The sequence below is a fragment of the Salvelinus alpinus genome, chromosome 2, assembly GCF_045679555.1.
Source record: "Salvelinus alpinus chromosome 2, SLU_Salpinus.1, whole genome shotgun sequence".
NCBI lineage: Eukaryota > Metazoa > Chordata > Actinopteri > Salmoniformes > Salmonidae > Salvelinus > Salvelinus alpinus.
In genome coordinates this window covers 62,673,226-62,697,456 of record NC_092087.1, presented here as the reverse complement: position 1 = coordinate 62,697,456, position 24,231 = coordinate 62,673,226, and the positions used below count along the sequence as shown (strand labels likewise).

The window sequence follows — 24,231 nt, the reverse complement described above, 5'->3', positions numbered from 1 at the left end:
GACTCCGCTGACCTGGCGTAACCAGGTCAGTAACCTCTGAAGTCTGTCAACTGTATCATGTCCAAACTGTTTGTAAAGCTTTAACAATACTTTGTGTTTTTCTTTAGTGCTCATGTTCTCTGTGTCAGTCAGAATCTCATTTTTGCATGGACTCTGTGATGTCTTTGTCTAAAATGTTTACACAATAGTGGCCTGAGGTAGTAAGTTCAAGAGTCACTGGTTGTTTAAAGATCACTGCCTTGTCATTTTTTATGTCTAGTACAGCCCCTGCCTTCTTGAGGGAAGCTTTGCTTAATAGTAAGGGGATATCTGTAGGGACCACCTCTGTTTCAATGTGACACTTAGTCTGACCAATTTTTGCTGGTATCTTAACTCTCTTGGTAGAATGGACAATTCTCCCATCTCCAAATTTGAAAGCTCTGTTGCTTGGTGTGTCAATCATATTTTGTACTTTCATATTTAGTTCACTGACATAGCTATCAAGCCATTTTGCACCACACACTGTCCGTGTACATGCAGTATCAATCACAGCAGATCCTAAGGATTCAACTATAAAAATCTCAGTATCAGAAGCAGATTCATTTGAAAACAGTGTAATGTTACACTGCTCTATCTCTGTTTACATTTTCCTCCGTTAGTTTAACTTGTTCATTTTTATGAGGACATTCTTTAACCCAATGGTAAGTGCTTTGACAAATTGCACATTTCGATCTCCTTCCATATTTGTCCAGTGGATTTGTGCCGGGAAATGGCGCCCTCTTCTGGTTGTCTTGAGAACGTGACTTGTTGGCGCCTTTTCTGTGCTGCTCAGTGTAATATGCTGCGTCACTCACTTGCATTCCATCTGTTATTGGCGCGACACGTCTTCACCAAATATTATTTTTAGTGCCGACTTCATAGATGCAAAAGTCAGCACAGTTCAAGCAGTCAAAGCCAACTGTTTCTCCCTACCATCTAGACAGGCAGTATCTAGTAACTTGAACGCTAACACTGCATCTGGGAGAACCATGTCATACTTGCGCATCCTATTGTACCTCTGTTCGAAATCAATGATGTAGTCCGTCATTGCAACCGAAATATCTCTCGTAACACTGTCAAAGTTTGAATATGCCTCGTAGGCACGGTCTTTCTCTTCTTTAACTTCTAGTTGGTCCCAATCCCGGATCCGGGAGCACCCTCATCAGTAAAAAAGCTGACTAGCATAGCGCCACAAGTAAATACTAGCATCTAAATATCATGAAATCACAAGTCCAAGACACCAAATGAAAGGTGCACATCTTGTGAATCCAGCCATCATTTCTGATTTTTAAAATGTTTTACAGGGAAGACACTATGTATTTCTATTAGCTAACCACGATAGCAAAAGACAACTTTTTTTTTTCTCCACCATTTTTTTACTGCATAGGTAGCTATCACAAATTCGACCAAATAAAGATATAAATAGTCACTAACCAAGAAACAACTTCATCAGATGACAGTCTGATAACATATTTATTGTATAGCATATGTTTTGTTCGAAAAATGTGCATATTTCAGGTATAAATCATAGTTTGACATTGCAGCCACCATCACAACTCTCACCAAAGCAACTAGAATAACTACAGAGAGCAACGTGAATTACCTAAATACTCATCATAAAACATTTATGAAAAATACACAGCGTACAGCAAATGAAAGACAAAGATCTTGTGAATCCAGCCAATATTTCAGATATTTTAAGTGTTTTACAGCGAAAACACAATTTAGCATTATATTAACTTACTACAATAGCCAACCACACAGCAGCATTGATTCATGCACGTTAGCGATAGCGAATAAACCAGCAAAAGATATTAATTTTTTCACTAACCTTCTCAAAACTTAATCAGATGACAGTCCTATAACATCATATTATACAATACATATATTGTTTGTTCGAAAATGTGCATATTTAGCGGCACAAATCGTGGTTATACAATGAGAATAGTGGCCAAACTGCAAACAAAATGTCGGGAGAAATCTTGGGAGAGGCACCTAATCTAATCAATAACTAATCATAAACTTGACTAAAAAATACAGGTTGGACAGCAAACATTAGTTCTTAATGCAACCGCTGTGTTAGATTTTTAAAATTAACGTTACTACGACATACAGCGTGCGGTAAAGCGAGACCGCACCGAAATTAATGGCGGAATAATAGTTTCACTTTTTCGACAGAAATTACGAATTAACATCATAAATAGTTCTTACTATTTAATGAGCTTCCATCAGAATCTTGTACAAGTTGTCCTTTGTCCAGAAGAATCGTTGCTCGGTTGTAGAATGTCGTCTTCAACTGTGTAATTAGCAGCAAACGTTAGCCATGTGGCAAATCCCCAGAACGCAGAACAAAGAAAATACCGAAAATCGCAATATACTGATATAAACTGATATAAGTCGGTTTAAAATAACTACATTATGATGTTTTTAACACCTATATCGAATAAAATCAGAGCCGGATATATCTAAAGCCTATAACGAGAGCTTTTCAGAATGCAATCCTGAGGTCTGTCTTGCGTCATGGCGAACGTTGAAAAGACTGCACACCCGGTTCCAAGAGCTTTTATATGGCCTCAGATCTACCTAGCAACCCCATTCCAATTCTCACTGCTTACTGACATCTAGGGGAAGGCGCATGCAGTGCATGTCGACCCATAGATTACATGATAATTTATAAACTGACCCTGGAACAGAGCCCCCGATTTCAGATTTTTCAGTTCCTGACAGGAAGTTTGCTGCAAAATGAGTTCTGTTTTACTCACAGATATAATTCAAACGGTTTTAGAAACTAGAGAGTGTTTTCTATCCAATAGTAATAATAATATGCATATTGTACGAGCAAGAATTGAGTACGAGGCAGTTTAATTTGGGAACAAATTTTTACAAAGTCGAAATGACGCCCCCCTATTGAGAAAAGGTTAAGAAATACAGAATCCAGTGCTGTGATCAAAGTTCCCATACCGTCATCCTTGTTCAAATCCTCAACGGATATTTCCAGTGCTGTATCTCTCGCTCTTCCCTCGAGCGATAATACCACCGCAAGTGCTTGCTTTTTCGCGTCCAGATTAGTAACGCGTGTCCAGATTCCCAGTTCATTTTTCCAACTTTCGTACGACCTCTTCTCGTCGAAGCGAGGTGGCACATTGTAGTTAGAAACCATCCTCTGCTACCAATGTTAACTCGAAATGACACAACGACAAGGTTCCAGTTTAACAAAGTTTACTATACTATATGAACACACTACAAGTAGCCATTATACTCAAGGCCAGGTCCATCAACGACAAGACTTCAGGCGCACTCTTGACTCAGTGATAGCCCCGTAATAACAGAAGTATAGGGATACTTAAAACATGAACTTAACATTGCTATGGTGACCAGTGAGCTGAGATGGTGGGGCTTTACCTAGCATAGACTTATAGATGACCTGGAGCCAGTGGGTTTGGCGACAAATATGTAGTGAGGGCCTCGCCAACGAGAGCATACAGGTCGCAGTGGTGGGTAGTATATGGGGCTTTGGTGACCAAATGAATGGCACTGTGATGGTCTACATGCAATTTGCTGAGTAGAGTGTTGGAGGCTATTTTGTAAATGACATTGCCGAAGTCAAGGATCGGTAGGATAGTCAGTTTTACGAGGGTGTGTTTGGCAGCATGAGTGAAGGATGCTTTGATGTGAAATAGGAAGCCGATTCTAGATTTAATTTTGGATTGGAGAGGCTAAATGTGAGTCTGGATGGAGAGTTTACAGTCTAACCAGACACCTAGGTATTTGTAGTTGTCCACATATTCTAAGTCAGAGCCGTCTAGAGTAGTGATGCTAGTTGGGCGGGAGGGTGCGGGCAGCAATTGGTTGAAGAGCATGCACCTTTTTTTTCTTGCATTTAAAAGCAGTTGGAGGCCTTGGAAGGAGTGCCGTATGGCATTGGAGATCGTTTGGAGGTTTCTTAGCACAGTGTCCAAAGAAGGGCCAGAAGTATACAGAATGGTGTCGTCTGCATAGAGAAGAATCAGAGGATCACCCGCAGCAAGAGCGACATAATTGATGTATGAACTGAACTCTGTCTCAGAAGTAGTTGATGAACCAGGCGAGGCAGTCATTTGAGAAACCAAGGCTGTAGAGTGCCAATAAGAATGCTGTGATTGACAGAGTCGAAAGCCTTGGCCAGGTCGATGAATACAGCTGCACAGTATTGTCTCTTATCGATGGCGGTTATGATATCGTTTAGGACCTTGAGCGTGGCTGAGGTGCACCCATGACCAGCTCAGAAACCAGATTGCATAGTGGAGAAGGTACGGTAAGATTCGAAATGGTCGGTGATCTGGTAACCTGTCGCGGAACCCCTCGCCAACAGCCAATTAAATTGCAGGGTGCCAAATTCAATCAACAGAAATCTCATCATTCAAATTTCTCAAACATACAAGTATTAGACACCATTTTAAAGATAAAATTCTCGTTAATCCAACCACGGTGTCCGATTTCAAAAAGGCTTTTCGGTGAAAGCAGAACATATCATTATGTTAGGTCAGCAACTAGTCACAGAAAGCATACAGCGATTTTCCAACCAAAGAGGAGTCGTCACAAAAAGCAGAAATAGAGATAAAATGAATCACTAACCTTTGATATTCTTCATCAGATGACACTCCCGGGACAACATGTTACACAATACATGCATGTTTTGTTCGATCAAGTTCATATTTATATCCAAAAACCTCAGTTTACATTTGGCTTTGCCTCCAAAACATCCCGTGAATTTGCACAGATCCACATCACATACAGAAATACTCATAATAAACATTTATAAAAGATACAAGTGTTATTCACAGAATTAAAGATATACTTCTCCTTAATGCAACCGCTGTGTCAGATTTCAAAAAAACTTTACGGAAAAAGCAAACCATGCAATAATCTGAGTACGGCGCTCAGAGACCAATACAACCCAAACAGATATCCGCCATGTTGGTGTCAACAGAAGTCAGAAATAACATTATAAATATTCACTTACCTTTGATGATCTTCATCAGAATGCACTCCCAGGAATCCCAGTTCCACAATAAATGTTTGATTTGTTCGATAAAGTTCATCCTTTTTGTTAGCGCGTTTAGCCCAGTATTCCAAATTCATGACGCGCGATCACTAGGAGCAGACAAAGTCAGAAAGTTCCGTTACAGTCCGTAGAAACATGTCAAACGAAGTATAGAATCAATCTTTAGGATGTTTTTAACATAAATCTTCAATAATGTTCCAACAGGAGAATTCCTTTGTCTTCAGAAATGCAATGGAACTCAAGCTAACTCTCACGTGAACGCGCATGGTCAGCTCGTGGTTCTCTAGGAGAGACCTTACTCAATCCCCTCTCATTCGCCCCCACTTCACAGTAGAAGCATCAAACAAGGTTCTAAAGACTGTTGACATCTAGTGGAAGCCTTAACAAGTATGACCCCATACACACTGTGTATTCGATAGGCCAAGAGTTGAAAAACTACAAACCTCAGATTTCCCACTTCCTGGTTGGATTTGAGTTCTGATGGAACAGATTTGAGTTCTGTTATACTCACAGACATCATTCAAACAGTTTTAGACACTTCAGAGTGTTTTCTATCCAAATCTACTAATAATATGCATATATTAGCAACTGGAACTGAGTAGCAGGCAGTTTACTATGGGTACACTTTTCATCCAAACGTGAAAATGCGGCCCCCTAGCCCAAACAGGTTAACTAATTTACTACTCCATCCCACCAAAACAGGCTACAATTTCAGGCACTATTTTCTAACAGCTATTACACTAAAAGGGCATTATTATAATTTTTTATAGTATTATTCCAACCTCACTGTGGAAATATAAAACAAAGGAAATTAACTTTATGGACTGCACTGGGCATTTAACCTTATTGACAGGGTGTCTTTTTTTACAAATGAGGCCTGTATACACATCAATACACATCGGCCACACGTTTCTCTTGCTCTGTTTGACTGATGAAATTTAGCACGCGCTCAGGGCGATGTCCAGCTAACCTGTAAAGTATGGTTGTTTGGCTGCATGGGGGTGCTCTTAGACATAACCGTCCAATTTGTAAGTCGCTCTGGATAAGAGCGTCTGCTAAATGACTTAAATGTAAATGTTCATGCAAGCTCATTGGCTTATTGCAGCCATATAGTTGTGGAAAATATTGCGTTTGAAGATTTGCATCCATACAAGCTATATTCCAAATTTGGTGCCTAGCAGTTGTGGTTGAAGACGTTTAAAGTAGTCAGCATAAAATAGTCCAAAATAGGAATATTGCATGATGTGTTTTAGTTGTGATATTTGGCAAGTGTTATAAGAAGTACAGAAGTAGCGTGATGTGTCAAATTTGTCCTGATGGTGGCACTGTGGGCTCACATCCTGAACCCTGGCATTGTTACTTGCAGCTATTATTATTATTTATTTCATTATTTTTCTTCTGGCAATTTGGTGAAAAAATTATAATTCCCGTGTCATGAGGCCTAGGATGGTCAAACCTGGCATGATGGTGGGCCAAGGTCCACACCGTCTTGTGCCATGCCATTAGGCCACATGATGGCGTTATAACAATCTATTTCACATGCAAACTTTGAAAGGTCACGCCCCTCAACCCATTTGACCTAATCATGAAATTTGCTATATGTGTCCTTCAAAATAAACATTTGCCTCTGACCCATAAGGTCCTCCATAATGGATTTCCCGCCATCTTGTTTTTTGTTAAAAACACAACGCTACTCCTCCGGTACCGAATGACCGATCTGTACGAAGCATAATGTGGCATCTGTTAGTAAAACGTTTACTAGAGACAGGAGATCAAGTAGAGACATAGGACGAGGTGGATAATTATATAATAAGGCGGTTTATTAATATGTAAAAAATATCTTAGTAAATCGTGCAGCACGGCTCCTTCTGTCTGACTCGTATGGAATCGTCGGAAGAGAGCCCTCTAAAACAGTTCATACAGATTATATAGGCAACAAGCAAAGTAGGTTGATCTGGTAGTCTGGCCTTCCGATTGGTCGATCTGGGTCGTGGGTAGTCCTGTTCGGCCTGATGTCGACGTTTCCATTGGCCCTTCCCACAGTTCATTGTCTTAAAGTCTCATCCTTGAGCAGAATGCATGTGCGTCTGTTTTAACAGGGGCCTATTCATGGGGGAGGGTTGAGTGTGTGGGTCTGTGGTTACTTAATAGGGTACAAAGTGTGGGGGTATAGTGGGGGATGGGTGGATGTTGTGCCAAGTATAGCTTATGTTGAGAAGTGGTTAAAACAAGTTACCAGTATCTTATACAATTTCTTACACATCTATGAACCAAAGTTCTACCAATGCAATATTTTTACAACTAGTACCTAAAATATGGCCGCAATTGACCAATAAATTAAGCTAACGTATGGAGTTTTAACATGGTCATACCATGGATCATTTAGCTGTTTGATTTTGGATTTTAGGACCCCCTTAGGTATATTAAAATTATATTTTGGCCTTTACTACTGTATAGCCCATAGAAATGCATTGAATGACATTCATACATTCACAAGCCACCGGGGTTTGACAATCTGGATGGAAAATTACTGAGGATAACAGCAGACGATATTGCAACTCCTATTTGCCACATCTTCAATCTAAGCCTACTAGAGAACGTGTGCTCTCAGGCCTAGAGGGAAGCTAAAAGTCATTCCTCTACCCAAGAATAGTAAAGCCCCCTTTACTGGCTCAAATAGCCGACCAATCAGCCTGTTACCAACCCTTAGTAAACTTCTGGAAAAATTGGTGTTTGACCAGATTCAATGCTATTTTACAGTAAACAAATTGACAACAGAATTTCAGCATGCTTATAGGGAAGGACACTCAACAAGCACAGCACTTACACAAATGACTTGATTGGCTGAGAGAAATTTATGATATAATGATTGTGGGAGCTGTTTTGTTATACTTCAGTGCAGCTTTTGACATTATTGATCATAGTCTGCTGCTTGAAAAACGTATGTTATGGCTTTACACCCCCTGCTATAATGTGGATAAAGAGGTACTTGTCTAGCAGAACACAGAGGGTGTTCTTTAATGGAAGCCTCTCAAATATAATCCAATTAGAATCAGGAATTCCCCAGGGTAGCTGTTTAGGCCCCTTTTAAAAAATGTTTACTAACGACATGCCACTGACTTTGAGTAAAGCCAGAGTGTCTATGTATACGGATGACAACACTATACACGTCAACACTCAACAAAGAGCTGCAGTTAGTTTCAGAATGGTGGCAAGGAATAAGTTAGCCCTAAATATTTCAAACTAAAAGCTTTGTATTTGGAACAAAACACTCACTAAAACCTAAACCTTAACTAAGTCTCTTAATAAATAATGTGGAAATTGAGCAAGTTGCGATGACTAAACTGCTTGGCGTAACTAGATTGTAAACTGTCATGGTCGAAACATATTGATGCAGTAGTAGCTAAGATGGGGAGAAGTCTATCTAATAAAGCGATGCCCTGCCTTAACACTATCAACAAGGCAGGTCCTACAGGCCCTAGTTTTGTTGCACCTTGACTGCTGTTCAGTCTTGTGGTCTGGTGCCACAAAAAAAGGACTTAGGAAAATTGCAATTGGCTCAGAACAGGGCAACACGGACACCCATGCGTACCCCACAAGACATGCTTCAGTCTCCAAGTCCAGAACAGGCTATGGGAGGCACACATAGAGCCATGACTACATGGAACTCTATTCCACATTAAGTAACTGACGCAAGCAGTACAATTCGATTTTTAAAAAACACCTTATGGACCAGTGGGGACTGTGAAGCAACACAAACATTGGCACACACACACACACACACACACACACACACACGTGGACTTAGTACTGTAGATATGTGGTAGTGGTTGAATAGGGTCCTGAGGACACACTGTGTGCTGTGTAATCTGTGAATGTATTGTAATGTTTTACAATGCTTTGGCAGCAGCTAACTAGGATCCATGATAAATGCAATACTTGGCAAAAAAGACAGTAAAAATCAAAGGAATCAGGTTTTGAAGTGTCTGTCCTTTTTTTAGGATATATAAGAATGCTCACTTAAAAAAAAAAAAAAGTTGTCATAAACTACCTCCCATACTTCCATTTGTTTGAATGGGTTACCTTCAGACAAATCAGAAGCAAAATGGAGAATGCCATCGTGTTCATGTGTTTTCCATAGTGGGGTCATCGTGTTCAAATGCTTTCCATAGTGGGGTCATATTGTACTGAACAAACATGTAAATGCAACAATTTCAAAGATTTTACTGAGTTACAGTTTATATAAGGAATTCATAATGAATTTATTTCAATTGATTACAGAAGTATCTTATCTTAGGGCAATGTGTCCAATTTGTCCTGATGGTGGCACAGTGAACCCATAGCATCTACCCCAGCATTGCTGCTTGCAGCTTTAATTATGGTTTCTGTATTTTCAGTGGCAACTTTATTTGGACTTATTTTATAATGTGAATGTCAACGCATAATGCTTTATTCTTAGCAGTTTTGTTGGACTTTTCTCTTACAAATTTTCAAGGACCTCGATTTTATAATTAAGTGCCTGAGAAAGTCCTTCAATTTGTCTTTGTGGAAAAATCACCCTGATTAACTCTTTAGTTATGACAGTTTAGCTATTTGCTTATGGTTTTGCTTACGGTTTTTCCTACACCTAGTGACCTGCTTTTTAAATTATATGAACAAAAAATATTCTATTTTATTTGGAAAAGCAAGCCAGACAAAATTAAAAGGCCCTATTTATAAAACAAATATTAATTCAGAGGGCAGAAATGATTAAATATTAAAGCATTAGACCTGTCACTAAAGGCATACAAAAGTTAAACTTAAATCCAAACTGGTTCTCTAGTAAATAGGATGAGACATTTCTACCAATGTTCAAGAATGGCCTTTTTCTCTTTATTCAGATTATACCTGCTCACTTTCGGTTGTTTGAAAAGGCAATAATCTCAAATATTGTTATTTTTTTAAACAAGCCTTAGAAAGTTGGTTGCAATTTCAGTTTAATCCACCTGAAAAGACAGAACAAATAATACAACAAATATTGTGGTTAAACTCAAATATACTAATTGATTAAGAAATATATATATATTTTTCCGAAGAAATGTTTAAAAAAAGTAATTTTTGTGAATGATATCAGAAATAGGACTGGTGGAGTTATGTCACATGCAGCTAACACAGACATGGAAATGTCTGCTCTACCCAAAATTACAACCAACTAATTGTAACGTTACCACAAAAATGGTAGAGGCTAGTAGAAGGGGAAAAAAGTAAGGAACTTGTATGTCGGCCCTGTATTAAGGAACATAAAATGGTTAAAGAAATGTGTGATAAATTAAATTGGTATATGTTTTTATTTAAGGACCAAAAAACTGACAGCTGTGCCATATAAATTGCCAAATAGATTGGAAGAGATTTTCGATGTACCCATTCCATGGCACATGGTTTATGAATTGATACGCAGAACAACTCCGGATTCAAAACTTCTAAATTTTCAATTTAAATTACTATATAAAATTCTTGCAACCAATAGAATGTTGTATATATGGGGGATACAATCTTCCCAGCTCTGCAGATTTTGCTGTGAGGCAGAGTCATTGGATCATTTATTTTGGTATTGTCCATATGTAGCTCGTTTTTGATCACAGGTCCAGGAATGGCTGAAGAATTGCAACATTTGCCTAGAACTAACGCTGGGTGATTTGATAAGTCAGTCAATCAATAATATAATAATTACTTTAGCAAAAATGTTTTTTTTATTTACAATCTGTAGAAGCTATGAGAATAGACAGGTTCAGTACTTTTGTCAAGCATCACAGCACAGTTGAAAAATATATGGCAAATAGAAATCCAAAATGGATGGTGTTGGGAGATAGATGGGAGGGGTTGAATGGAGCTGAAGGGTGGGACTAATAACAAGAAAACTAATGTAAAACACACGGGGTCTGTAAAATGTATATAGGTTCAGAAATTGTGAAATAACAGTTACAAATAGAAATCAAACTGGATGGACATCAGAAATAGAGGAAGGACTAAAAACAAACAAAATGTAACTATTGTATAATAGTCTGTAAAATATGTATAAGATGTATATACTGAAGGTAGAAGCCTAAGTGTTATTGTTTATTATTTTACTCCAATTGGGGGAAGGGTGGTAGGGTTTGCAGGGAATAATAAAGGTATATTCTAAAAGAAAAAGTATGTGTGTGTGTATGTATATATATATATATATATGTAGAGATATATGTAGAGATATATGTATATATATATATATATACATATATCTCTACATATATATATATATATATATATATATATATATATATATATATCTACATATATATTTATTATTATTTTTTACCCCCAAAAATATGGGGGATTGGAAATTATGCAGACAATTACATTGATGGAAGCAACAATCTTTCTGCAATATTAAGCTGATTCACCCCTAAAAAAAATTGTGTCTGTATAAACCCTGATTAGTGTGCATGTAAAGTAATTTAAATGGCATTTGTGTCCTCTAGTTCTCGGACGCAGAGTGTGCCAAGAAGGCCCTGGAGCAGTTGAACGGGTTTGAGCTGGCCGGCCGGCCCATGAAGGTGGGCCATGTCACGGAGCGCACAGATGCCTCCACCGCCAGTTCATTCCTGGACAGCGACGAGCTGGAGAGGACGGGCATTGACCTAGGCACCACCGGGCGCCTGCAGCTCATGGCCAGACTGGCTGAAGGTAAAGCCTGAAAATCTTGAAATAATGTCTATACTGTTTCACTTCAGAACCGATTTATAAAGTGTGAACAAGTACGAATGTCGAGCCCAATATCTTTCAGGCACGGGACTGCAAATTCCTCCAGCTGCACAGCAAGCCCTACAGATGAGTGGGGCCATTGCTATTGGTGCCATGGCTGCTGTATCAGGTAATAAAAGGATGATCAATTGGACAAACCCATCTGACTGCCATGGCTGGTTTTCTCTGAGCTATTTGAAAAAGGCAGGTTTTATCCGGCATTGATCGAATCTGTTGATTTTGCCAGTGAGACACTATGATTGGTTGATATGATGCGAGGAGCTGGTCTGTGAGAATCGCTTCAGAACTGGGCTGGCTTGACACGCACATTAAACATAAATAAAGTTCAGTTAGTTTAGTGTGATATGATGTATTTTGACTTTTTTTTTTTTTTAGCTGCCATGAATCCTGCTATGAACATGAACATGAATATGAACATGAATACAGCTATGAACTTGCCATCCCAGCCACTAGCTACACACTGTTTCCAGCTGTCTAACATGTTCAACCCTCAGTCGTAAGTATTGAACTATTAATCTAGTTGTTCAATGCAGCATCTTTGTATCCCAAGGGGTGCCAGCTGATGAAAGTACACAAACTATAGACTTCTTTGACCTTAAAATGATATTTGTTCCCAAATACTGGTCTCAATCACTAGTCCCTTGTGGGTGATGATTTCCTATCTGGTTTTACAGTGAAGATGACCCAGGCTGGGATGTTGACATTCAGCATGATGTCATTGAGGAATGCAACAAACATGGAGGAGTTGTGCACATATACGTCGATAAGAATTCCACTGAAGTAAGACTTAAGTGTAGTTGAATGGTTTTGAAACGGTTGCAGTCTTAAATAGAAATTAAAGTTATTGTTTTTATTTTTAGGGCAACGTGTATGTGAAATGTCCAACCATTCCTGCTGCCATGGCTGCAGTAAACGCATTACATGGTCGATATTTTGCAGGTAAGAGAACTGACTGACTGCTACTCAATTATACACTCACCGGACAGTTTTTTAGGTACACCCATCTAGTATTGTATCGCATCCCCCTTTGTCTCCAGAACAGCCAGGATTTTCGGGGGGCATTGTACAAGGTGTCGGAAACCTTCCACAGGGATGTTTGTCTGTGCTGACACGATGGCATCAGTTTCTGCAGATTGTATGGTGGTACATTCATGCTGCAAACAGCCTGTTCTATCTCATTCCAAAGAGGCTCTATTGGGTTGAGGTCTGGGGTCTGTGCAGGCCACTCAAGTAAACTGAACTCGCTGTCATATTCCAGGCAATGTTTTCCTGCTCAATTGTCCAGTTTTGGTGAACATGTGCGTTTTAGCTGATAGGAGGGGAACCCGGTGTGGTCTTCTGCTGCAATAGCCCAAGGATCGACGAGTTGTGTGTATCGAGATGCCATTCTGCACACCACTGTTGTACTGCGCTGTTATTTGTCCAATTGTGGCCCGCCTGTTAGCTCTCACGGTTCTTGCCATTCTCCTTCGTCCTCTCATCGAGCTGTTTTCACCCACAGGACTGCCGCCGACTGTCTTTTGTCGTGTGTGAAAATCCCAGGAGGCTGGCCGTTTCTGAGATACTGGATCCGGTACGCCTGGCACCGACGATCATACAACGCTCAGTCTCTTAGGCCCTCGTTTTGCCCATTCTAACGTTCAATCAAAAGTAACTGGATGCCTGTCTGATTGCTTTATATAGCAAGCCACGGCAATGTGACTCACTGTATGTAGGATCGATCAGTTTTCGGGACCGACGTGGTGTACTTAATGAACTGGCTGGTGACTGTAAATTGTCAGTGATGGAGTCATTGTTTATGAAGATGATTTGTCTTAACTGTAATTTTCTTCACAGGTAAAATGATCACAGCGGCATACGTCCCTCTCCCGACATATCACAACCTTTTTCCTGATTCTGTGACGGCTACCCAGCTCCTGATCCCTCCTGCTCGCCGATGATCTCACAGCGAGACACAAACTGATTTGTTGGACACTGTATAATTGATTATTTTCTCTTTTTAAAAGTTTGACATTTTATTGTCTTTGGTCTGTTTTTCATTCCTGCAAGTTATGGCAGTATGTTTTTCTTTTGTTAGTAGGTGAAGTAAGATTTCTTTTCTTTTTCGGTACATTTATTTTTTGTTGAGACTTTACTTACGTTGGTGGCAAAAAGAATCAAAAGCTTTATTTGCGTAGCCACATCCAAAAGTGTTGGACAGTGTTGGTGGAGTTTCAGCCAGTCTAATAAAGGGATTATAGTCCCTGAAGAGTTTATTGGTGGATCTGGACAATTTACCATTTTATCTTTTGTAAAATGTATTCTTGTTCATACATTGTCTTGTGCTCGATCGCTTTGATTGGCATGTTTTCCCTGAAGTGTACAACTTAGACACCCAGACACAAGAAAAGAGGATATTGATTATTTTTGGAGAAAAAAATACAATTAGAACATTGCCGTTTCAATTATACATCAGAATATTATTCAATGTTTTAAGCTCCATGAGCTCTGAAAACGTAATGACTGATTTCAGTTGTGCTCATTTAGAGACATTTGGTTTTTCAGTATCTGTTTTCTAATCAAGATTTGATTTTGTAAAGACCTTGATTAAAATGTATTTTAAAGTCATCTAGTTTATTTTCTTGCTCAATATTGTCTGAAGCACACTTCTATTATCTTCCCATTTGGTATATACACACAAATATTTAAGAATATTAAACTGAGTAATATTTGTTCTTGCTGGAACATCCACTTGCCTCCTGGCAGAGGCAACTAGGTTTTGGGCAAAAATTTCCTGGTGCCTCATAACCATTCCATTTCTAAATTTCTGCTTGTTCCATTTCTGAAGTCTACGCATGTACAAAATTATTGAGATTTATTTACTTGGCGCATGGCATGTTTCCTGTTATCAGACCTGTCATAAAACTGCACGGGTGTGAAAGTCTTCCTGGAATACGCCCTCCGTTCACCTTTTTATAGTGCCAATAACCCCCTTTATTTGCTGTATAATTTGGAAATATTGGCATTAGGCCACGGCAGGCAAACAACATTGTTTAGTTTATCAATAGATTATTTGGTTTACGGTGAAAGTATTCAGACCCCTTGACCTTTTCCACTATTAACGCCTTATTCTAAAATTGATAATAGTTTATTTCCCTCCAATCTACACACTAAACAGGAAAGGGCCTACCCAAGTTGTTGCCACAAAGTTGGAAGCACAGAATCGTCTAGAATGTCATTACCGTTAAGATTTCCCTTAACTGGAACTAAGGGGCCTAGCCCGAAACATGAAAAGCAGCCCTAGACCATTATTTATCCTCCACCAAACCCTACAGTTGGCACTGCATTCGGGCAGGTAGAGTTCTGGCATCCGCCAAACCCAGATTCGTCCGTTGGACTGCCAGATGGTGAAGTGTGATTCATCACTCCAGAGAACACATTTCCACTGCTCCAGAGTCCGAGCTTTACACCATGATGCTTGGTATTGCGCATGGTGATCTTAAGCTTGTATGTGGCTGCTCGGCCATGGAAACCCATTTCATCAACCTCCCGACAAACAGTTCTTCTGCTGACTTTGCTTCCAGAGGCAGTTTGGAACTCAGTAGTGGGTGTTGCAACTGAGGACAGACGATTTTTACGCTCTTCGCACTTCAGCCCTCGGCGGTCACATTCTGTGAGCTTGTGTGGCCTACCACTTTGTGGCTGAGCCTTTGTTGCTCCTAGATGTTTCCACTTCACAATAACACACAGTTGACCGGAACAGCTCTAGCAAGGCAGAAATTAGACGAACTGACTTGTTGGAAAGGTGGCATCCTATGACAGTGCCATGTTAAAAGTCACAGCTCTTCAGTAAGGCTATTCTACTGCCGATGTTTGTCTTTGGAGATTGCATGACTGTGCTCGATTTTTATACACCTGTCAGCAACGGGTGTGGTTGAAATAGCCGAATCCACTCATTTGAAAGGGGTGTTCACATACAGTTGAAGTCAGAAGTTTGAAAAAACTCTTAGGTTGGAGTCATTAAAATTTGTTTTTCAACCACTCCATACATTTATTTTTAACAAACTATAGTTTTGGCAAGTCGGTTAGGAGATCTACTTTGTGCATGAGACGTAATTTTTCCAACAATTGTTTACCGACAGATTATTTCACTTATAATTCACTGTATCACAATTCCAGTGGGTCAGAAGTTAACATACACTAAGTTGACTGTGCCTTTAAACAGCTTGGAAAATTCCAGAAAATGATGTCATGGTTTTAGAAGCTTCTGATAGGCTAATTGACATAATTTGAGTCAATTGGAGCTGAACCTGTGGATGTAGTTCAAGGCCTACCTTCAAACTCAGTGCCTCTTTGCTTGACATGGGAAAATCAAAAGAAGTAAGCCAAGACCCCAGAAAAAAAATTGTAGACCTCCACAAGTCTGGTTCATCCTTGGGAGCAATTTCCAAATGCCTGAAGGTACCACGTTCATCTGTACAAACAGTACATAAGTGTAAACAGCATGGAACCACGCAGCCGTCATACCGCTCAGGAAGGAGACGAGTTTGTGTGTGTACATCCACAAAAAGGCCGTACTTTTTGGAGAAATGTCCTCTGGTCTGATGAAACAAAAATAGAACTGTTTGGCCATAATGACCATCGTTATGTTTGGAGGCAAAAGGGGGAAGCTTGCAAGCCGAAGAACACCATCCCAACCGTGAAGCACGGGGGTGGCAGCATCATGTTGTGGGGGTGTTTTGCTGCAGGAGTGACTGGTGCACTTCACAAAATAGATGGCATCATGAGGATGGAAAATTATGTGGATATATTGACGCAACATCTCAAGACATCAGTCTTGAAGTTAAAGCTTGGTCGCAAATGTGTCTTCCAAATGGACAATGACCCCAAGCATACTTCCAAAGTTGTGGCAAAATGGCTTAAGGACAACAAAGTCAAGGTGTTGGAGTGGCCATCACAAAGCCCTGACCTTAATCCCATAGAAAATGTGTGGGCAGAACTGAAAAAGCGTGTGCGAGCAAGGACACCTACAAACCTGACTCAGTTACACCAGCTCTGTCAGGAGGAATGGGCCAAAATTCACCCAACTTATTGTGGGAAGTTTGTGGAAGGCTACCCGAAACGTTTGACAATTTAAAGGCAATGCTACCAAATACTAATTGAGTGTATGTAAACTTCTGACCCACTGGGAATGTGATGAAAGAAATAAAAGATTAAATAAATCATTCTCTCTACTATTGTTCTGACATTTCACATTCTTAAAATAAAGTGGTGATCCTAACTGACCTCCCTGGGTCAGGAAATTTTTACTAGGATTAAATGTCAGGAATTGTGAAAAAGTGAGTTGAAATGTATTTGGCTAAGGTGTATGTAAACTTCTGACTTCAACTGTACTTTTGGCCATGTAGTTGTCGTGTCTTTACTATCATTAAATTGAAGATTTAGTTTTTATCAAAGATTCCTGTAATTAGTCTTACGCGATTAAAATGAATAATCATGTAACTGTAATTAACTAGGAAGTCGGGGCACCAAGGAAAGTATTCAGATTACAAAGTTATAATTTCCCAATATAACCTTTCAGATATTTTCATATCTGATCAATAGTCTTCTGATTAATGATTTATTTATTTTACCTCACGTTAGTCTCATTCCAAACGTCGTAAATTGTTGGTTATCTGCACGAACCCAGTCTTCACTATGAGTCATCCATACATCAATTGTCTTAAATCATTTATTTATTACTAACTAAGTAATTCACAGAAATGCATAAACAAACAAACAAACAAATTAAATGTGGTTACAAGAAATGATAGGAGAATCGGCCCTAGTGGGCTAAACCGGCATGGCGGCTTGTTAGACCAAAGGGAAGTGGGGGTCAACTGAGATGAGACACTACAAAATGCATAATTATAACAATTGAAATGCTAATCCTTTGCACATGAAGGCTCACTCATTCGGGAACAATTGCAATCAATATATATATTTACGCTCAGTGTGTTGTCTTGATCGCTGGTGAAAAGTTTGTTTCTGTTGGAGAGTTTTGTCCGTCTCTCTCTCTCTGTCTTGGTTAGAGGATATAGTTCAGAGTGACATTCATTCGTTTCGTTATAGAGTGGATGTTTCGGCGGTTGTCGTTCTTCGCGTTCAATGATACCGAATTCCTGGCTGCAGACTAGTAATTAATGTCAAAGACTTGTTGTTATTCTGTCGGTATCGATAGTCTAAGAGTTTAACCACGTGGTATGGTTAAAAGATTCAGCAATGGTCTGCAACCATTTTTATACCATATTTTGGTATTGTCCATATGTAGCTCGTTTTTGATCACAGGTCCAGGAATGGCTGAAGAATTGCAACATTTGCCTAGAACTAACGCTGGGTGATTTGATAAGTCAGTCAATCAATAATATAATAATTACTTTAGCAAAAATGTTTTTTTTATTTACAATCTGTAGAAGCTATGAGAATAGACAGGTTCAGTACTTTTGTCAAGCATCACAGCACAGTTGAAAAATATATGGCAAATAGAAATCCAAAATGGATGGTGTTGGGAGATAGATGGGAGGGGTTGAATGGAGCTGAAGGGTGGGACTAATAACAAGAAAACTAATGTAAAACACACGGGGTCTGTAAAATGTATATAGGTTCAGAAATTGTGAAATAACAGTTACAAATAGAAATCAAACTGGATGGACATCAGAAATAGAGGAAGGACTAAAAACAAACAAAATGTAACTATTGTATAATAGTCTGTAAAATATGTATAAGATGTATATACTGAAGGTAGAAGCCTAAGTGTTATTGTTTATTATTTTACTCCAATTGGGGGAAGGGTGGTAGGGTTTGCAGGGAATAATAAAGGTATATTCTAAAAGAAAAAGTATGTGTGTGTGTATGTATATATATATATATATATGTAGAGATATATGTATATATATATATATATACATATATCTCTACATATATATATATATATATATATCTACATATATATTTATTATTATTTTTTACCCCCAAAAATATATGGGGGATTGGAAATTATGCAGACAATTACATTGATGGAAGCAACAATCTTTCTGCAATATTAAGCTGATTCACCCCTAAAAAAAATTGTGTCTGTATAAACCCTGATTAGTGTGCATGTAAAGTAATTTAAATGGCATTTGTGTCCTCTAGTTCTCGGACGCAGAGTGTGCCAAGAAGGCCCTGGAGCAGTTGAACGGGTTTGAGCTGGCCGGCCGGCCCATGAAGGTGGGCCATGTCACGGAGCGCACAGATGCCTCCACCGCCAGTTCATTCCTGGACAGCGACGAGCTGGAGAGGACGGGCATTGACCTAGGCACCACCGGGCGCCTGCAGCTCATGGCCAGACTGGCTGAAGGTAAAGCCTGAAAATCTTGAAATAATGTCTATACTGTTTCACTTCAGAACCGATTTATAAAGTGTGAACAAGTACGAATGTCGAGCCCAATATCTTTCAGGCACGGGACTGCAAATTCCTCCAGCTGCACAGCAAGCCCTACAGATGAGTGGGGCCATTGCTATTGGTGCCATGGCTGCTGTATCAGGTAATAAAAGGATGATCAATTGGACAAACCCATCTGACTGCCATGGCTGGTTTTCTCTGAGCTATTTGAAAAAGGCAGGTTTTATCCGGCATTGATCGAATCTGTTGATTTTGCCAGTGAGACACTATGATTGGTTGATATGATGCGAGGAGCTGGTCTGTGAGAATCGCTTCAGAACTGGGCTGGCTTGACACGCACATTAAACATAAATAAAGTTCAGTTAGTTTAGTGTGATATGATGTATTTTGACTTTTTTTTTTTTTTAGCTGCCATGAATCCTGCTATGAACATGAACATGAATATGAACATGAATACAGCTATGAACTTGCCATCCCAGCCACTAGCTACACACTGTTTCCAGCTGTCTAACATGTTCAACCCTCAGTCGTAAGTATTGAACTATTAATCTAGTTGTTCAATGCAGCATCTTTGTATCCCAAGGGGTGCCAGCTGATGAAAGTACACAAACTATAGACTTCTTTGACCTTAAAATGATATTTGTTCCCAAATACTGGTCTCAATCACTAGTCCCTTGTGGGTGATGATTTCCTATCTGGTTTTACAGTGAAGATGACCCAGGCTGGGATGTTGACATTCAGCATGATGTCATTGAGGAATGCAACAAACATGGAGGAGTTGTGCACATATACGTCGATAAGAATTCCACTGAAGTAAGACTTAAGTGTAGTTGAATGGTTTTGAAACGGTTGCAGTCTTAAATAGAAATTAAAGTTATTGTTTTTATTTTTAGGGCAACGTGTATGTGAAATGTCCAACCATTCCTGCTGCCATGGCTGCAGTAAACGCATTACATGGTCGATATTTTGCAGGTAAGAGAACTGACTGACTGCTACTCAATTATACACTCACCGGACAGTTTTTTAGGTACACCCATCTAGTATTGTATCGCATCCCCCTTTGTCTCCAGAACAGCCAGGATTTTCGGGGGGCATTGTACAAGGTGTCGGAAACCTTCCACAGGGATGTTTGTCTGTGCTGACACGATGGCATCAGTTTCTGCAGATTGTATGGTGGTACATTCATGCTGCAAACAGCCTGTTCTATCTCATTCCAAAGAGGCTCTATTGGGTTGAGGTCTGGGGTCTGTGCAGGCCACTCAAGTAAACTGAACTCGCTGTCATATTCCAGGCAATGTTTTCCTGCTCAATTGTCCAGTTTTGGTGAACATGTGCGTTTTAGCTGATAGGAGGGGAACCCGGTGTGGTCTTCTGCTGCAATAGCCCAAGGATCGACGAGTTGTGTGTATCGAGATGCCATTCTGCACACCACTGTTGTACTGCGCTGTTATTTGTCCAATTGTGGCCCGCCTGTTAGCTCTCACGGTTCTTGCCATTCTCCTTCGTCCTCTCATCGAGCTGTTTTCACCCACAGGACTGCCGCCGACTGTCTTTTGTCGTGTGTGAAAATCCCAGGAGGCTGGCCGTTTCTGAGATACTGGATCCGGTACGCCTGGCACCGACGATCATACAACGCTCAGTCTCTTAGGCCCTCGTTTTGCCCATTCTAACGTTCAATCAAAAGTAACTGGATGCCTGTCTGATTGCTTTATATAGCAAGCCACGGCAATGTGACTCACTGTATGTAGGATCGATCAGTTTTCGGGACCGACGTGGTGTACTTAATGAACTGGCTGGTGACTGTAAATTGTCAGTGATGGAGTCATTGTTTATGAAGATGATTTGTCTTAACTGTAATTTTCTTCACAGGTAAAATGATCACAGCGGCATACGTCCCTCTCCCGACATATCACAACCTTTTTCCTGATTCTGTGACGGCTACCCAGCTCCTGATCCCTCCTGCTCGCCGATGATCTCACAGCGAGACACAAACTGATTTGTTGGACACTGTATAATTGATTATTTTCTCTTTTTAAAAGTTTGACATTTTATTGTCTTTGGTCTGTTTTTCATTCCTGCAAGTTATGGCAGTATGTTTTTCTTTTGTTAGTAGGTGAAGTAAGATTTCTTTTCTTTTTCGGTACATTTATTTTTTGTTGAGACTTTACTTACGTTGGTGGCAAAAAGAATCAAAAGCTTTATTTGCGTAGCCACATCCAAAAGTGTTGGACAGTGTTGGTGGAGTTTCAGCCAGTCTAATAAAGGGATTATAGTCCCTGAAGAGTTTATTGGTGGATCTGGACAATTTACCATTTTATCTTTTGTAAAATGTATTCTTGTTCATACATTGTCTTGTGCTCGATCGCTTTGATTGGCATGTTTTCCCTGAAGTGTACAACTTAGACACCCAGACACAAGAAAAGAGGATATTGATTATTTTTGGAGAAAAAAATACAATTAGAACATTGCCGTTTCAATTATACATCAGAATATTATTCAATGTTTTAAGCTCCATGAGCTCTGAAAACGTAATGACTGATTTCAGTTGTGCTCATTTAGAGACATTTGGTTTTTCAGTATCTGTTTTCTAATCAAGATTTGATTTTGTAAAGACCTTGATTAAAATGTATTTTAAAGTCATCTAGTTTATTTTCTTGCTCAATATTGTCTGAAGCACACTTCTATTATCTTCCCATTTGGTATATACACACAAATATTTAAGAATATTAAACTGAGTAATATTTGTTCTTGCTGGAACATCCACTTGCCTCCTGGCAGAGGCAACTAGGTTTTGGGCAAAAATTTCCTGGTGCCTCATAACCATTCCATTTCTAAATTTCTGCTTGTTCCATTTCTGAAGTCTACGCATGTACAAAATTATTGAGATTTATTTACTTGGCGCATGGCATGTTTCCTGTTATCAGACCTGTCATAAAACTGCACGGGTGTGAAAGTCTTCCTGGAATACGCCCTCCGTTCACCTTTTTATAGTGCCAATAACCCCCTTTATTTGCTGTATACAGTAATCCCTCGTTTATCGCGGGGGTTACGTTCCGAAAATGACCCGCGATAAGTGAAATCCGCGAAATAGAAAACTTCTTTTTTTTTTACAATTAGCAACTATTACATGTATACAAATACAGTGACTCACGTGTAGGCCGTTTCACTGCTCTTCAGACTGGGCCGCTGCATCCTGACTGCGCTCTGCAGTGTTCTCTTCTTCTGAAGCCCGCGGTGCAGGTGTGTTTGTTCGGGAGAAGAGCATAGTGATAGGCAGCTGTTGTCGCTCTTTTTTCTTCTTTGCAAAAAGATCCTTGTACACCGACATGCCACCATCGATTACGTTGGAGAACTGTAATGAACGGCTCATCAAAGGGTCCCATTCCTCAGCTACTCGCTTAAGTTCAGTGGCCATTCGCACCATGGTTGCTAAGCGACCAAGCGTTAGTCCTTCCTTCCTTCCTGGCCAACTTAATGTAAATTTGCCAAGCTGTTTTATGTACGTACACATAACTGCATGAGACGACAAAATGATAGCACAATTCGTAGCATGTTTTGATACAAGAAGCGGGAGTGAGTTTTTAGCGAATCAGAATGCAGAGCACAATGCACCAAAAAAAAATAAAAAATGCATTATGAAAATCCGCGAAATAGCGAATCCGCGATAAGTGAACCGCGAAGTGGCGAGGGATCACTGTAATTTGGAAATATTGGCATTAGGCCACGGCAGGCAAACAACATTGTTTAGTTTATCAATAGATTATTTGGTTTACGGTGAAAGTATTCAGACCCCTTGACCTTTTCCACTATTAACGCCTTATTCTAAAATTGATAATAGTTTATTTCCCTCCAATCTACACACTAAACAGGAAAGGGCCTACCCAAGTTGTTGCCACAAAGTTGGAAGCACAGAATCGTCTAGAATGTCATTACCGTTAAGATTTCCCTTAACTGGAACTAAGGGGCCTAGCCCGAAACATGAAAAGCAGCCCTAGACCATTATTTATCCTCCACCAAACCCTACAGTTGGCACTGCATTCGGGCAGGTAGAGTTCTGGCATCCGCCAAACCCAGATTCGTCCGTTGGACTGCCAGATGGTGAAGTGTGATTCATCACTCCAGAGAACACATTTCCACTGCTCCAGAGTCCGAGCTTTACACCATGATGCTTGGTATTGCGCATGGTGATCTTAAGCTTGTATGTGGCTGCTCGGCCATGGAAACCCATTTCATCAACCTCCCGACAAACAGTTCTTCTGCTGACTTTGCTTCCAGAGGCAGTTTGGAACTCAGTAGTGGGTGTTGCAACTGAGGACAGACGATTTTTACGCTCTTCGCACTTCAGCCCTCGGCGGTCACATTCTGTGAGCTTGTGTGGCCTACCACTTTGTGGCTGAGCCTTTGTTGCTCCTAGATGTTTCCACTTCACAATAACACACAGTTGACCGGAACAGCTCTAGCAAGGCAGAAATTAGACGAACTGACTTGTTGGAAAGGTGGCATCCTATGACAGTGCCATGTTAAAAGTCACAGCTCTTCAGTAAGGCTATTCTACTGCCGATGTTTGTCTTTGGAGATTGCATGACTGTGCTCGATTTTTATACACCTGTCAGCAACGGGTGTGGTTGAAATAGCCGAATCCACTCATTTGAAAGGGGTGTTCACATACAGTTGAAGTCAGAAGTTTGAAAAAACTCTTAGGTTGGAGTCATTAAAATTTGTTTTTCAACCACTCCATACATTTATTTTTAACAAACTATAGTTTTGGCAAGTCGGTTAGGAGATCTACTTTGTGCATGAGACGTAATTTTTCCAACAATTGTTTACCGACAGATTATTTCACTTATAATTCACTGTATCACAATTCCAGTGGGTCAGAAGTTAACATACACTAAGTTGACTGTGCCTTTAAACAGCTTGGAAAATTCCAGAAAATGATGTCATGGTTTTAGAAGCTTCTGATAAGCTAATTGACATAATTTGAGTC

At 39.8% G+C, this 24,231-nt stretch overlaps 2 protein-coding genes across 8 annotated transcripts in view; both read left to right on the top strand.

The window, feature by feature from the left end:
• The window catches only part of LOC139566246 (RNA-binding protein 39-like), a 33,264-nt gene extending 18,815 nt beyond the window's left edge, over window positions 1–14,449 (top strand). For 5 of the 6 annotated variants that reach the window (XM_071387290.1, XM_071387334.1, XM_071387317.1 and 2 more), the window contains 6 exons: window positions 11,560–11,764; window positions 11,865–11,951; window positions 12,218–12,338; window positions 12,517–12,622; window positions 12,703–12,781; window positions 13,679–14,449. In XM_071387290.1, coding sequence (XP_071243391.1) covers window positions 11,560–11,764; window positions 11,865–11,951; window positions 12,218–12,338; window positions 12,517–12,622; window positions 12,703–12,781; window positions 13,679–13,782 — 702 coding nt within the window. In that variant the 3' untranslated portion in view covers window positions 13,783–14,449. Of the gene's footprint in view, window positions 1–11,559; window positions 11,765–11,864; window positions 11,952–12,217; window positions 12,339–12,516; window positions 12,623–12,702; window positions 12,782–13,343; window positions 13,416–13,678 lie in introns of all 6 variants that reach the window. The other variant, XM_071387326.1, reaches the window with a different exon arrangement.
• Window positions 14,450–18,976: 4,527 nt separating this feature from the next.
• LOC139566235 (RNA-binding protein 39-like) lies at window positions 18,977–21,884 on the top strand. Of its 2 annotated transcripts, XM_071387279.1 has the most exons (7): window positions 18,977–19,199; window positions 19,300–19,386; window positions 19,653–19,773; window positions 19,952–20,057; window positions 20,138–20,216; window positions 20,779–20,850; window positions 21,114–21,884. In XM_071387279.1, the coding sequence occupies exons 1-6, from the start codon at window positions 19,064–19,066 to the stop codon at window positions 20,808–20,810; spliced, it is 561 nt and encodes a 186-aa protein (XP_071243380.1). In that variant the 5' UTR covers window positions 18,977–19,063; the 3' UTR covers window positions 20,811–20,850; window positions 21,114–21,884. The 2 variants fall into 2 exon arrangements, with proteins under 2 accessions (XP_071243380.1, XP_071243370.1); XM_071387269.1 differs by lacking the exon at window positions 20,779–20,850 and having other exon boundaries at window positions 18,979–19,199.
• The last annotated feature ends 2,347 nt before the right edge of the window (window positions 21,885–24,231 follow it).